Source organism: Ceratotherium simum, chromosome 10 (genome assembly GCF_057802395.1).
Source record: "Ceratotherium simum simum isolate JZ-2026a chromosome 10, ASM5780239v1, whole genome shotgun sequence".
Lineage (NCBI taxonomy): Eukaryota > Metazoa > Chordata > Mammalia > Perissodactyla > Rhinocerotidae > Ceratotherium > Ceratotherium simum.
Window position 1 is genome coordinate 31,444,604 of NC_141909.1, and position 15,786 is coordinate 31,460,389.

Genomic DNA, 15,786 nt, shown 5'->3' on the forward strand with positions numbered 1-15,786 from the left:
ACACACTGTGCCTGGTGGATTCAACAAAAATTAGTCAAAACTCTTTCTGTTGTAAGCACTCTAGTTACGCTGTTTGTCTGGATCTATGTGGGACTTGAACGGCAGGTGTGAAGAACCATGTTATTAAATCAGAAAGGAATTGATCACTAATGGGGAGGAACAATCCCAGGAGGAACAAAGCGCCTATAGCATATGTGTTATCTACCACAAAGCAAATATTTGTAGATATTTAGTTGAAATAAAGCATACATTTGGAGAGTATTTTTTTAAGTTTCTAGTAATCAAGTGCTTTTAACTGGAATTTATTGTATAGTGCACATTAATAATGTGTGATTAATGTAAGATAAATATTGTAGTGTGCATGATGATAAAGATAGAAAAATATTATTGATATTCTCTTTATTTAATGTGTTGTCTTGCCAGAATAACTGAGTTCAGTCTCTAGTTTGGGTCCTGATTCTGTCACTTGGTACCTATATATGACCTTGGCCAAGTTATTTAACTTTCCTATGTCTCAGTTCCTTCCTCTGTTAAATGAGAGTAAGTGTATTTCCCTCAGAAGTTTGTTGTGAGAATTCAGTGAATTGATGCATGTCATTTACTTATTAGCACAGTGCCTAGCCCATAGTAAGTGCTCAATAAATGTTAGTTGTTACTATTGCTGCTTTTTAAAGTGAATGTCAAAAAGCTTATGAGGGATGCTGTATACTCACGCATGACATGAGTCTACCAGCACTCTTTTTTTTTTTTGCTTGTTTATTTTGTTCAATGTGCTCCTAAATTTCTGAATTTCAAATTCTTTTACCGTTTTCAGTAAACTTAAACCTGGATGTTGGGAAAGAGACTATATAGTTTAGATGCGTTTATTCTCCCTTTGCCAATAGAATTTTGATAATTCTTACAGTGTTTCTGAGTTTCGTCTTTTTCTTGCTCTACTATCCTTCTGCATTAATATGCTACACAGTCGTCGTGTCTGGAACCATTTAGACAAGGTTCAAATCTTTGCTTCATCTGTTACCAGCTATGTGACTGTAATTTACTAAATATCCCATAGGGTTGTTGAAGAATTAATATAGTTATGTGTGAAGTGCCTGGAGTGCACACATACACACACAATTTTTCTTTTCTGTTCTTCCTGTATTTTCCAAATAATTTAATAAATGGGCTCACTAGTATGATGGAAAGAGTTCAAAGACTATGTAATTAGAAGCCACCAACTCTTGGGAAAATCCTTTAGGCTCTTCAGATCTACCCATAGAGTTATTTTGATAATCAATGAATATTGACTCTGAGTATTTATATGTGAATAATGATATAATAATGAAAATAATGAATATTTTATGTGACAGTGCTTTGTAAACTGCAGACAAGTAAACAATTATAGGAACTTTCCCTTTAATTCTTTGTTTGACTTGAACTGGGTATTTCTGTGAGGGCATTAGTTCACCAGTCAGCCTTTTAAAGTGGTAATTATTTGTTTGCCAAAACTCCCTGTACCTCAGAGTTGAGAACCACTTACCTTTCACTGCTGTTCCTAGCCATATTACTCCATCCTCAAGTAAAAAAGCTATTGCTCTTTTGAGGCATGGCCATTCTGCTCTACTCTCCTTTTATTACCTCCCTACCTTTCCGTCACTGCCTTTCATTCTTTGAAAATTTAGTATCTGGTACACAGTGTGTTCTCACTCTGAGTCTCGTCAAACTCGTGAGTGAATTCAGTATCCATGTGAATGGTCTCAGACACCTTATATGTAGTGAACTTTACTTCCACATTCATGGTGGTTATTCCCAGACCCATCCTGGATCTAGTACAGCTCTAACTCGGAATTCTTAGGTTGAAACAACCCATAATCTGATGACAATCTCTTCTTCTGTTACTTAGCTTTGCTTCATTTTACTTGGCCTTGGACTTTATCAACACTTCATTCCCTACAGCCCTCTACTTTTTTTCTCTCTTTCACCCTTTTGATTTTACTTCCTACCCAAATTAGAGATGGTTATTTATTCTCTTCACCTATACTCTTAGTAGTATCCTCAGTTTTCTGACCCTCTTGGTCTTGGTGGTGGGGCATGGCAAAATTTCAAGCATGAATCAATCTTTCGATATTTTCCATGTCTAAGATAGGCTTCTGGAAAAAAATAAATCACTACGCATGTGCAGATTGTTATATGATTTCTAGATTCAACCAATCCTTCTACAATGGGCAGTAATCCTCCTGTTTTGTAGTTTTGAACTTTTTGGTGTAAGACGTTTTGAGAATTTGATGAAGGATATGGGCTGTGTCTTCAGAAAAATAGACATAAGAAATACATGTAAAAGTTGGCTTGCAAATTTAGGAGGTTCACAGATCTCCTGAGGTTCACTCACAGGTTTCCTAGAAGGCCTTTGGATCCGGGTTAAAAACTCCTGATCAGTTATTTACTTGTTCCATTTACCACCATACCTTTTCTGGAATCTTCAAATTCTCTGCTCACCCATTTCCTTCTTCCTTTCGGCACCTGACCTCTGTTCACATCACAACAAAAATAAAAACCATTAGATGGGAAATTCTTCAGCCCACCAACTCTACTAACCTACCTGCATCCGTACTATTTCGTTGTTCCTTTTTCATGTTACATTGAATGAGGGACCTGTTCTTGTCCATGCTGTGAAGACTGTCTGCCTTGTCCTTGGGGATCTAGGTCTGTTTCTTATCTCCTCTCTGAACTGTATCTTTAGCCTCTTTGTCTTTACTAGCTGTTTTAAACTTCTGTGAATCTCTATCATCTTAAAAAGAACAAAACCTCTCCTTCAGCATCTTTTTCCCTGTAGCTGTTGGTTCTCCTTTCTTTTTCCTTTTTGTGCTGAGATTCTTGAAGGGGTTTTATATAGTCTTTGACCCCTCCTCATCTGCCTATAGTGTTGTACCTTCTTCCCCCAGAGACGTTCTTCTTGCTAAATCAAGTGGTCACTTGTATGTGTCTCTAGAGCATTTAGCATGTACATTATTTCCCCCTTCTTGAAACCTTCTCTTCCAATGACTCTCTTCAAACCACATTTTTCCAAAGTTCCTTCTTCCTCTTTGTTGTAACCTAGATTTCTGTGAGCTCTTCCGTCTCTGTCCATACCTAAAGTGTTAGAAGAGACTCATAATGAAATCTAGGATCTCATCTTTTCTCTCTAATCATCTTCCTACATCTCATTCATTCTCGTAGCTTAAGTGAATGTTACCACCATTTACCTTGTTGCTTAAGCAAAAAGCTTTCCTTGCCCCTTATCAATCATTTGCCAAGTCTAGTCAGTTCTGTTCCTTACAGTGCTGTCAAATTTATTCATTCCTTTCAATCCACACTGTTCCTAGTTCAGACCTTCATCATAACTCACCCAAATTATTGTAAAATTTTCTTACCTGGGTTTCCAAATGCTAGTATTCCCCCTTTCCAATTCATTTTTCATTGCAGCTTGAATAATCATTAAAAAATATGTTATATGTAATTTTTTAAAATTTAAAGTATCATAATTATATTATCTCAAAAAGCTCTTCTGTTATGTGGACTATTACTGTAGTGATGATGATTCTAATTATAGATAATGTTTACTACAAGTGGTTAATAAATGGTAAAGTGATGTAAGGATGGGTACAAGGATGTCATTTATCATAATAATTACCATTTATTAAATGTTAACTGTGTGCCAGACACTGATCCGAGCCCTTGACATATATGAGCTTCTTTATTGTTCATTGGAACCCTATGAAGTAGATACTGTATAGTATTATCCTCCACGTTATAGAAAACTGAAATACAAAAAGGATGAATAACTTATTCAAAGTCTTTTACATAGTAGAGCCAAGATTCACACCCATGCAGTCTAGCTGTAGAGCCTGAGCTTTTAGCCACAGCTGCAGCGCCTCTCATGATACTCTATTCTGATTCATTAACTACTATGTTAAAATCTAAGATTATAGATCAGTGAAAAAAGATAGAAAAGAGGACATAAAATTAATTGTTTTGTATAGTTCCTGGATTGAATTCCTGTTAAAATAGTGCATGATTTCTTATTTCATTCAACAAATATTTATAGAGATCTCTAACATGCCATTCTCTATAGAAGGTAAAAATTTTCTCTTTTTAAAACAAAGGTAGCACTAGTCTTTCATAAAAAATAAAAATTATGTATCCATAATTAGGGGATTAAATTCAAGAAGTCTTTTTAATGATCTCCATAAAGTCAGTGATTCTATCTTTTTCATCTTTGTATACCTAGCACCTAGAATGGAGATAGGCATATAGTAACTAAATAAGTATTTACTGAATATTCTTATTAGTGCCTTTATCTCTTCTATTTCTTATTGCATTGTTTATTTATTGTTTTTATTTCAGTTGGGTCTTTTAAGAAATTGACTTAATTTTTTTTTTTTAACCTAGGGGATGTCCCACTCTTGTTCAAGCATTGCCAGGCCCTAGCACACAAGTTACTGCAGGCAGCAACCACACGGCAGTACTTTTAATGGATGGACAGGTCTTCACATTTGGAAGTTTTTCTGTAAGGAATTTTTTAAGCCTTAATAACATTGCGTTGTACCATTGTGTTACAATTTGTCTATGTTAGCTATTTTTTCTGGTTTCAGTGAAATTCTTGTGTTATAATTATTGCATATGCATATTTCTTGTCTCCACACCCAACACACCCAAAACCTGAATGACATTACTTTAAAATAATTTTCTTCTCTAGTGTAGCATTAGAATTTATTAAATTTGACAGTTGAGTTGGAATTGAACATGTTTATTCCAGGTCAAAGTCCTTTAAGCCTTCAGTAGAGCTAATTGTTTCATTTGAAAGCTTATTTCCCAACTAGCTTGTAAAGATGCATTTTTCTTAACGTATAGAATTATTTATATTTTAGAATTTTTTAAAAGCCTGTTTTCTTATTAGATTTGTTTAAAATTATAGTTTCCTTTTTCCTCTCCCTCTCTCTCTCTGTCTCTGTTTGCCTGTTTCCCTTTTCTTTTTTTGCCAAAGCTTGAAAAGAGTGAAAATGCTCTGAGAATTTTGTATAGTTTGGGCATAGTAGAGATCAAGGAAAAGCTTCGTAAGACTGTGCTAATAAACCTATGCCATCTCTGACGTGGGTAACTATTCAGAACTCTATAACCTAAGTCTCTAAGGATGTAATTTGCAACTCCTGATTTTTAAAAAACGTAAATGTGAACTTAAAATATTTTTTTTAAGCCTACAGAAATGTTGCAAAAAATAAAAATAGTACATAGATTCACCTATTGTTAACGTTTTGATCTATTTGCTTTACCATTTGCACCTGCACACTCTCATTCTCTCTCACACTCTGTGTGTGTGTGTATGTATGTAAAATGTTTCCTTTTTCCTGGATCCTTTCATAATAACTTGCATACATTATGACCCTTTACACCTAAATGCTTTAGTTTGTGTTTTGTCAATTGACCCAATAATTATTTTTTGGCATTTTTTCTCTTTCAGTCTAGGATCAGGCATTGCTTGTCATTTTCTTTAGTCTCCTTTAATCTGTAACATTAACACACCGTTTTTTGGCCTTTATGACATTGATAGTTTTGAAGAATATGGTAGTTAAAAAAAAAACCAAAATGTTCCTCATTTTTGTTTCTCTGATATTTCCTCATTTTTAGATTCAGGTTGTGCATTCTAGGCTAAAATATTATGTAAGTGATGTTGTGTTCTTCTCAGAGCATCCCATCTGGAGGCACAAAATTCCCCCCTGCCCCTTATTAGTGATGTAAATTTTGATCGCCTGGTAAAATGTTGTCTGATTTCTCTACTGCATTGTTAGTATTTTTTGCCTTGAAACTAATAAGCAATCTATGGGTTGACACTTCTAAGAAAGTTTTAAGATATCTACTTCTCATCAAAATTTCCCCCTAGATTTAGCATCCATTGATTATTCTTGCCTGAACCAGTCTTTACTATAATGTTTGCAAAATGATGATTTTCCAACTCCAGCACACCCTCATATTTACCAGTTGGTTCTTTGCATTTTACTGTAAACAACAGCCCTCCTTTCTTATTTGTTTGTTTGTCTGTCTACTTCTTATTGGTATATACACTTGTATTTTCTTCATTACTGTCCTTAATTATTTGGGTGCTTAAATTGTCCCAGAGTTGGCCAGTGGGGGTCCATTCAAGCTGGCTCCTGTGTTCTTGTGATGTGCGCCTTAATTTTTTTGAGCACTTTCTTACTTCGTGGCATAACAAGATATGCCAGGCTTATCTGTATCAGTTCTAGAATCAGCCTTTTCTTCAAGAACCTGGGTTCTTTTTAGTGGGGAATAGTATTAGACTTCAAATGAGAACTAGGTGTATTCATTGCTATGGGGTGTCTTCGCATCCCCAGTACACGTATATGTACATATACACATAGGTATATGTATTTGAGAAATCACAAGCCCACACCGATACCTCTAATTCCAGTCCATTCCCACAAAAATGGTGTACTCAATTAAATGTCATTCCCTTTCATGTCCCTGGCATCTCTACCTCCCCATCCCCTTCACTCCATGCTTGTAGGTAACAAACTGCATTGTTTTCCAGTTCATTCTTCTTGTGTTCCTTCTTGTAAAGGTTAATAAATAAATAAGCACACACTCTCTATCTAGCTATCTATATCTGTACTGATATAGATATAGCTATGTGTGTGTATATACAGATGCATATATATATAATTATTTCCCCTTTTTTTTTTTTCCAAAAGATAGCATTTTATATATGCCCTTCTGCACTTTGCTCTTTTCACTTTACTCTATCTCCTAGAAATCTTTCCATATCAGTTCGTAAAGATCTTTATTCTTTTCTTTTACATCTGCATAGTACATTGTACATATATACTGTAGCTTGTTCTATCAATTTCTTATGCTTGGACATTTAAGTGCTTTCCAATATTTTGCAACAATAGCAGTGAATATTGTTAGAGGTATATCTTTGAGATAAACTTCTGGACGTAACACTGCTGGCTTGAAGGTTAATGCCTATGTAGTTTTGTGAGATATTAACAATTCCCCTCTATTTTGCATTCTCACCAGCAGTGTATGAGAGTGCCCATTTCTCCACAGCCTTGCCAACAGACTGTGTTGTCATACCTTTTAATTTGCATCAATCTGATGAGTGAAAAATGGTCCTGCACACTTTCAAGCCTTTTTCCTGTAGCTGATGCTGTGAGCCTTCAAGTCCTTACCCATGTTTAGTATTTTGACATTAAGGGTTGGATTTTCTCCTTGGGATGATTTTGCCAGTGCTTTTTCTAAGTTCTCCCAACTCTTCTGTTCTCCCTCTTAAGCCTCCCCGTTTGTGCTGTCCACCTGCTCAGGCTTGTAGTGGCAGGTGGGTAGAGAAAACTGTTGGAATTTGATTTCTTCTCTGGTTATAGGTAACTTAAAGGTCCTGAGATCTGCTGTTTCCTAGTATTGCTGAAGGCTTGAGTCGTGTGTGATTTTCTTTGCTCTATTTCTTGGTTTTATGTTGTTTTGGGTGGAATGTGAGTGGTAATATTTGAAATCAGACAACCATTGTTGTCCTCTAGTGCCACAAGTCCTACTTGTGAACTTCTATGAATTTACATGTGGCTTATTTATAACCACAGTCTGAATCGCATGGGGCTGTCCAGGCACCTATCACATTTTTGGACTGATTTTCTTCACATTACTTGGTTGATAGTAAGGGAATAGATATTTATTTCAATAGTCAATGAAAAATATAATTACTTGCTTTTTCCTCCAAAAGCACAATATACCCCTGAATATGGTGTACTTTGCTCACTGTTCACATTTTTATGCTCTTCTTTTTTTTTGTCAAAAAATAAATGTGGGTGTTGAAATAAGCTGAGAATAAACACTGACATTTTTTGGCTTCTTCTCTACTCGCGTGCTTGCCACTTTTCCCTCCCCTTGTTTAGCCCAGGGACTGAAGCTCTGTTGCTTCTGCAGTCACTTTGTGGCTGTGTTTGCTTGCTGTGGTGTTGAAGGACTGATAGAACTGACCAGAAACCTGGTTGTCGGGTGAGAACGTAACCAGGCTGTTTGCAGTGCTCCAGACTCCCTTGTTCTTCGGGGTTTTTGCTGTGGTTTCTCATCCCCATCACTTGTAGATAACCCTAGGTGCCATGATGCAGCATTTTCTGCCCTGCAGAGGTTTTTGGAAGGGGAATGCTATGGAGAGAGAGAGCTCCTGAGCCAGGGGTGGATGAGTATTTACCAATCCAACATCAACACTCTTAACAGCTGCTAGCTTGGTAGTGAGAAACTTACTACTACTTTTTAAATTAAACTCTTACCTAACCAGTTATCTATAGACAGCCATACTTTTTATGAGAGTTAACAGTTATTTACTTAAGACATCATTCCTTACCGTTGATTTTGCTGTTTATCTTGAAACATAAATGAAATAACTTATTAACACATGATCATGTGAAACAGATTTAACTTTCTAATTGTATTCACAGTTGCAGTATTTATGATTTTAGTCTTTTACCCAAATATTTTTGGACTGTGTGAGTTCAATAGTGACTTTCTGTTGTACTGTCAACTTGTGATTTTTTTAAATGAACAATTTATAATGCTAATTTTTTAACATATTGTGTATTTATTATACTTGTCTTTTAAATGTAGATGAAGATAGTCACACTATTTCAAGGATATTTCTTGCATGGAAAATATTTTACTTTTATTGTTATTATTTTTTAATAATGCACTTTGTGGCTTATTAGGGGGAGAATTCCTAAGAATAATAGAAATTATTTTATCCTTTTAGAGGTGTTTGGTCCAAATTTCACATGAATTTCATTTATTAAAAAAAAAACTAAAAATTGATGAAGAATAATGTCTATAGAGCTATTTTTGTCACTATCTCCTTAACTTTATAAAAAATTATAGATTGTTCATCCAGTAATATTGTTAATATGGTTTATTTAATCTTTTAGAAAGGACAACTGGGCAGACCAATTTTGGATGTGCCGTATTGGAATGCAAAACCAGCTCCCATGCCTAACATTGGATCAAAATATGGAAGAAAAGCTACCTGGATAGGTGCAAGTGGGGACCAGACTTTCTTACGAATTGATGAAGCACTTATTAATTCTCATGTGCTTGCTACATCAGAAATTTTTGCCAGTAAACACATAATAGGTAATACTCAAAACAAACAAATGTCCCCCCCAAAAATCTTTGTCTTGATTGATAGTAAATGGTTCGTCTTTCTCTGTTATGAGATATTGTCTTGTAGCTTTTTGTTTTTTCTGCTTGAAGAAATTTAAAAGAAGCTTCTAAGTGTCTGTGTTTATATGTGTCTATGTGCTAGAAGAGTGGAATAATTGGGAGATATAGAAACCAAAGTATGTATAAGCTAGAGAGTGGTGGAAATATGAGCTAAATTGTGGTAGGATAAAACCTATATTGGAAGGAGGAATTTTTCTGTATTGGTTCATGTTAAATAAATGATAGAAATTAAATTTTATGGAAGGTTACAGAAATCGAACTTTGAAGTTTTATTAAGACCAAGATATCAATCCACACTTATGTCCAGGGTATCATGAATAATTATAGAATAGAGTGGTGTAGCATAGAAATTAAGAGCATGTGTTGTGAATTTAGACAGCCTGAGGTTTTAGTCCTAATTCTGCTACTTAAAGGTTTTTAGTTACTTAACCTCTTTAAGTCTCAGTTTCTTCATCTGTAAAATGGAGATAATAATACTTACCTTATAAGTAATACTTAACTTATAAGTTGGGGGAGTATAAAAAGATAATGCATCTTTAAAATATATAAATATTTTTCCCCAAGGCTTGGTACCTGCTTCTATATCAGAACCTCCTCCATTCAAATGCCTTCTAATAAATAAAGTAGATGGGAGTTGTAAAACTTTTAATGACTCTGAACAAGAGGATCTCCAGGGATTTGGTGTGTGTCTTGATCCTGTGTACGATGTCATTTGGAGGTAAGCTTCTCTGTTTATAAAATAGAGTAGTAAATAAGTTTTGATCAAATTATACTCTTGTGGTAGTATAAAATTCATGTATAGGTAGACTCTTCACAAATGAAAACTCTCCTGTTTGTTAACTACACTTCTATCGCAGTGATTCGCAGGGATCTTTACAGTATGTAGTGGTGGTTAAGAGCATGACTGCCAAGGTTTATTCCAGCTCCACAGTTTGCTTTCTGTGTCACCTTGGAGGAGTTACTTTGACTCCGTATGCCTCACTTTTATCATTTATAAAGGAGGGATAATTATAGTACCTACGCCATAGATTGTTATGAGGATTGAAGGACTTAGAGCAGAGGCACATAGTAGGTGCTATAGAAATGTTGGCTACTGTCATTATAATAAGCAGTTTTAAGACTTTACTTTTAAGACTTCTGTTGTTAATTATTTTTAGTCTGTCAGTAATCTTGTCTATATTGTATAGAATTCATTGTATTTCTTGTTCCCATAAATATCTAATTATTACTGACTGTGTGGAAGAAATTACGCCAATGACAAAACAGAATAAATGAGATAAATGAGCTTGCCCTTTAGGAATGTACGTAACAAAGTTCTCATATTGGTAGAGAAATGTACAGGGTTATCACACTCTGGAAATTATAAAAATGTAGAGATGGATACAGGTACACGAGATTCAAGAAATTTTATTTTATTTGTTTAAAATTTGTTATGGTGCTTTATGTATATAATGAGTAAAGAAAAGAGTTATCCTTCTCCGCATATCTAGCTTTGAATACTAGTGGGAGGTGTACTCCGCCATTACCGGAATAGCTTATCACAGGACTTACCTTTTTATTCCCCCTCTTGCACTGTTTATTTGGCCAGCCTTAGTAGGCAGAAATTCTGATAAGTTGAAAGGTTTAAGTGGCTTGAGTGAGGAAAGGGAAAAGACTATTCCTCTGTGTTCCTTCTTCTGCCCATGCCTCCTTTTATTTCCATCAGCCAGCCAAGTCTTAAGAGGCCATGTTTTCCATCATTCTTGAGGCCTGCTTTCAGGGTGGAGGAATTATAGTGCTTCCCAGGTTGCTGACCACTTTACTATCTTATTGGGCATTTTGCAAGAAGGCCTGGAGGCCAGAATTGAGTTGAGTAGTGCGTTTAGGTCTCCCTAGCAGCATTAAATAGGATAGATTAGATAATGAGAGACTAGAGGTAAGTAGTCTTCTAGTAATTCTTAAGAAAACATGAGGTACCAAGAACCAAAATTAGAGTGGTCACAGTGGGATAGAATGGAGGGGAGAGGGAGACGGATGGTGTAAAGATAGAATTGTCCTCAATTATTGACTGATTAGAAGTCAATATACAAGAGACTTAGTTACCAAAGAGCAGGCTCTGATTTGGATCTAGGTTTAAGTTGATGTTTTATTTTCTATAATCCTTATATGTTTTATTTTTACATGAAGTAAATTTGCATAACAAAATAAAAAGTGGCAGTGTGGAATTCGTTTTCGGATACATTCACTAAATTACAAACGTATTCCCTAAATTAGAGATAACAGTAGAACTAAGATTCTAACAGTATAACTAGAGCCATTTCCTTGGGGTGTTACAGAACTCAGAAGTGTGGAATCCAGTTAGTTGAACCTTGCCTTTTTTACATATGGTGGTAGCGGTGGCTCACATGATCTCAAATGCCTTGCCAGGTCCTTGATCCTTTACCCTCTTGTTCCAAAACAGAGCTTAAAAGACGAGGGCAGTCTCCTTCTATGTTTCCGTAAAAGAGCTGGAGGATGTTTTCCTTTAATCAGGATCAGAGTTTCGTTCCCTTATCCTGACTTCGGGCTGCTTTGTGTCCATTGTGCTTTTCAGCAGGGGACTTGCATTTTACAGCTTTCATAGACATTGCAGATTCAGTATTGGCTTACTTTGACTTTCCTTTTGGCCTGAGTCTGCTTCCTTTTGTATTCTTAACAGCTACTTCTCCTTTTCTCTTGTATTTCTGATCGCCATTTCAGTTTGGTGGTTTTCTATGATGGTTTTCTCTTTATTTATGATTTGTGGCTCTGCTCTGATTTTTTGTTTAGTGTTACCATGAGGTTTGTATAAAAGATCTCATCGATGAGATAGTCCATTTTCTGATAGCCTCTTATCTCTCTTAGCCTAAGCACATTCCATCCCTTTCCTCTTCCCCTTCTGAGTTATTGTTGGCACAAATTGTTCTTTTCTGTGTTGTGAGTTTGTGACTAAATTGAAGTGTTTATAGTTATTTTTGACGCTTTCTTTCCCTTTGTCTTTTATGTTACAATTGTTTACTGACCTATTCTGATATAGAGCTGAAATTTTCTGATTCTGTCTATCTCCTTGCTCAGCATTTTGTAAACCTTTGCTTTTTAGTTTCAGATGAAGTTTCCTTTAGTTCAGATTTCGTTTCCTTTCAACGTTTCTTGTAGGGCAGGCCTAGTGGCGATAAACTCCCTCAGCTTTTGTTTATCTGGGAAAGCTTTTATTTCTCCATCGTATCTGAAGGATAGTTTTGCTGGATAGGGTATTCTTGGCTGAAAGTTTTTGTCTTTCAGTATTTTGAATATATCATTCCATTCTCTCCTAGCCTGTAAGGTTTCTGCTGAGAAATCTGCTGAAAGGCTGATAGCGGTTCCTTTGTGGGTTATTTTCTTCTGCCTTGCTGCTCTTAATATTTTTCCTTTGTCATTGACTTTTGCCAGTTTGAATAGTATTTCTCTTGGAGAAGGTCTTTTTGCATTGATGTCATTAGGAGTTCTGTTGGCTTCATGTACTTGTAAATCCAGTTTCTTCCCCAGGTTTGGGAAGTTCTCAGCTATTATTTCTTTGAACAAGCTCTCTGCTCCTTTCTGCCTATCGTCTCCCTTGGGAATGCCTATACCTTATGTTGCTTTTCCTAATTGAGTCAGATATTTCTCAAAGAATTTCTTTGTTTTTTTTTAAATCTTAGTTCTCTCTCCTCCTCCACCTGAAGCATTTCTATATTTCTATCCTCTAAATCACTAATTCTGTCCTCCATAACATCAGGTCTATTTTTTATGGATTCTAGATTATTGTTTTTCTTATTAATTGTGTTCTTCATATCCAGAATTTCTGTTTAGTGTTTTTTTTAGAGTTTTAATCTCTTTGGTGAAGTAGTCCTTCTGTTCATTAATTTGATTCCTGTGCTCATTGAACTGTCTTTCTGAGTCTTCTTGTAACTCGTTTGTATTCTCTGTCATTTAGATTGTAAATTTCTGTGAGTTCAGGATTGGCTTCTGGAGACTTGTCATTTTCCTTCTGCTCAGAAGTGTTAATGTACTTCTTCATGGTATTTGATGAAGCGTTCCTTTGCCAGTGCATTTGTGGTAGTATCAGGTCACAGATTCCACCTGCCACCACTGGGGGTACAGGCGGGAGCTGCGTTTTCTGATCCCACCCCATCTGCTGGAAGTTGCCCGGGTAGGGCTACTCTGCATTCACCCAGGCTTGCTGCAGCCACTCTGTAGGTTGTGCTCATGTATGCAGGGCTTTTGCACTGGGCGGGCATGTTGGGCACCATAGGCGGGGCCTCTGTGCTTGGCAAAGGACCAGCTGAGCTGCTGCACATGAGGCAGGAGGGACGTGTACACGGGGGCTGAGCTGCCACTCGGTGGGTCCCATGGGCTGCGGGGGTGCCTTCTGAGTGGGCTTGCACCTTCTTGCCTGTGCTGCACTAAGTGTGGGGGGCACCCATGCGGGGACTGAGCTGCCACTCGGTAGATCCCTCTGGCTGCTGTGTTCCGCAGGTGAGGGCGCCTTCTGAGCAGGTGGGGTGCCTTCTCACCTGTGCTGTGCTAGGAGAAAAAGCCAAGAGGGTGTGTTAACATAGAACTGAGAGGGGTGGATCAAGAAGAGAAGGAGCATTAGGTGACATTAAACACTGCTGAGGGCTTGACTAAGTAGATGATGAAAGATTCCATTAGATTTGGCTGCTTAGAAGTTGTTTGCAACTTTGAGAATAATTTCATGGAAGTGTTAGATGTGCAAACTAGATTGTCATGGTTTGTAGGAATGAATGGGGATCTCCACTTCTGGCAATTTGTTGATCTAAATACTTTGAAGGGCCCTATGCTTTAAAAAAAAAGTTTATATTTTATACATTTTGCTTGGCACTCAGCCAAGATATCACAAAAATGCTGCCCCTGTCCCTCACCCCCAGCTCAAAAAAAGAAAACCAGCATAAAAATAAAAATTATACCTCCATGAAGTGACCCCTGAGCAGTCAGCAGTCAGCACTGTAAACACAGGATTTTGCTGAGGGCAAATGCTGATATCAGCACTGCAATTTGGAAAACAAGCATTGTGCCAGCTGCAAGGTGAGGGAGATGGAAACTGATCCTGAAACTCTCCAAGTAAGCTTTTGGCCTTGGAATGATACTAAAGTGGGATCGGATAGGTAATACCCCTTTGTCTCCAGCAGAGGGCAAGTGAAAATCATCTTTAGAGAAAAGCTGCCCCCACCCCCCGTGCCCATTTAGGCCCATAGATTTTTTTTAACAAATTAAGATTCAATCAAATAAGAGCACAAAGTCTAAGATTGCTCAGCATATAAAGAATATCACTGTTAGTGAAATTCAACAAAAGAACAAGCAACAGGATCAATTTCGGAACTTGGAATTGTCAGAATATAAATTAACAATGTATGAAATGTTTAAAAAATAAAAGATGGAATCTCCAAATTGAACAAGCAAAAGAGACTCAAAATGAGACTCAAAATGATGAGGCAGATATGAAAAACAACCAAAGAGAACTTTTATAAATGAAGAGTAGTTTTTTAAATAAATGCATGGGTAGATTAGGAGATTTGAACAGCTGAAATTACCCAAAGTGCCACAGAAACAAGAATATAAAAAATATGAAAGTTAAGAGATTTGAAGAATATAATGAGAAGATCTCATAGACATCCAAGAAGGAAATATTAGAGATTAGAGAAAATGGAGGAGAAACAATATTTGAAGAGATAATGCCTAAGAATTTTCCAGAACCAAAAAAAGATTTGAATCCACAGATATTAGAAACTGCATGTTTCTATTATCTACAATCCAGAGACATTATAGTGAAATTACAGAACAATAAAGACCAAAAGAAAGAGAAAAGAATGATCATGCAACAAGATGAATAGATTAAATTAAAAACCAATAATACAGTAATGTTAATGCTACTAATTACAGCAGCTGCTTTCATAGAATTTATTCTGTGCCAAGTATTATTTTTGTGTTTTTTTAAAAATATTGTTTTTATTTTTAATTGTAGTAAAAAACATAAGATAAAATTTACCATCTTAACCATTTTTAAATATACAATTCAGTAGTGTTAAGTATATTCATGTTGTTGTACAATAGATCTCCAGAATGTTTTCATCTTGCAAAACTGAAACTCGATACCCAAAGAACAGATCCCCATTTCTCTCTCCTTCCAGCCTCTGGCAACTACTGTTCTATTTTCTGTTTCTATGAATTTGACTACTTTAGGTATATAACTGGAATCATACAATATTTGTCTTTTTGTGACTGGCTTATTTCACTTAGCATAATGTCCTCAAGGTTCATCTACATTGTAGCCTATGACAGGATTTCCTTCATTTTTAAGTCCAAATAATATTCCATTGTATGTTTCTACTACATTTTGTTTATCCAATCATTTATCCATGGACAGTTGGATTGCTTCCACCTCTTGGCTATGGTGCATAATGCTGCAATGAACGTGAGTGTGAAAATATCTCTTTAGGATCCTGCTTTCAGTTCTTTTGGATATATACCCAGAAGTGGAATTGCTAGATTAAAGTGCGTTTATATTTAGTAAAT

The 15,786-nt window shown here is 36.2% G+C and overlaps 1 protein-coding gene across 13 annotated transcripts in view; it reads left to right on the forward strand.

Annotated features, from left to right (window-relative positions):
• Positions 1-15,786, forward strand: part of MYCBP2 (MYC binding protein 2) — a 256,295-nt gene that overhangs the window by 94,538 nt on the left and 145,971 nt on the right. For all 13 annotated transcript variants that reach the window (XM_087435962.1, XM_087435968.1, XM_087435963.1 and 10 more), the window contains 3 exons: positions 4,408-4,525; positions 8,943-9,147; positions 9,802-9,955. In XM_087435962.1, coding sequence (XP_087292088.1) covers positions 4,408-4,525; positions 8,943-9,147; positions 9,802-9,955 — 477 coding nt within the window. The remainder of the gene's footprint in view (positions 1-4,407; positions 4,526-8,942; positions 9,148-9,801; positions 9,956-15,786) is intronic.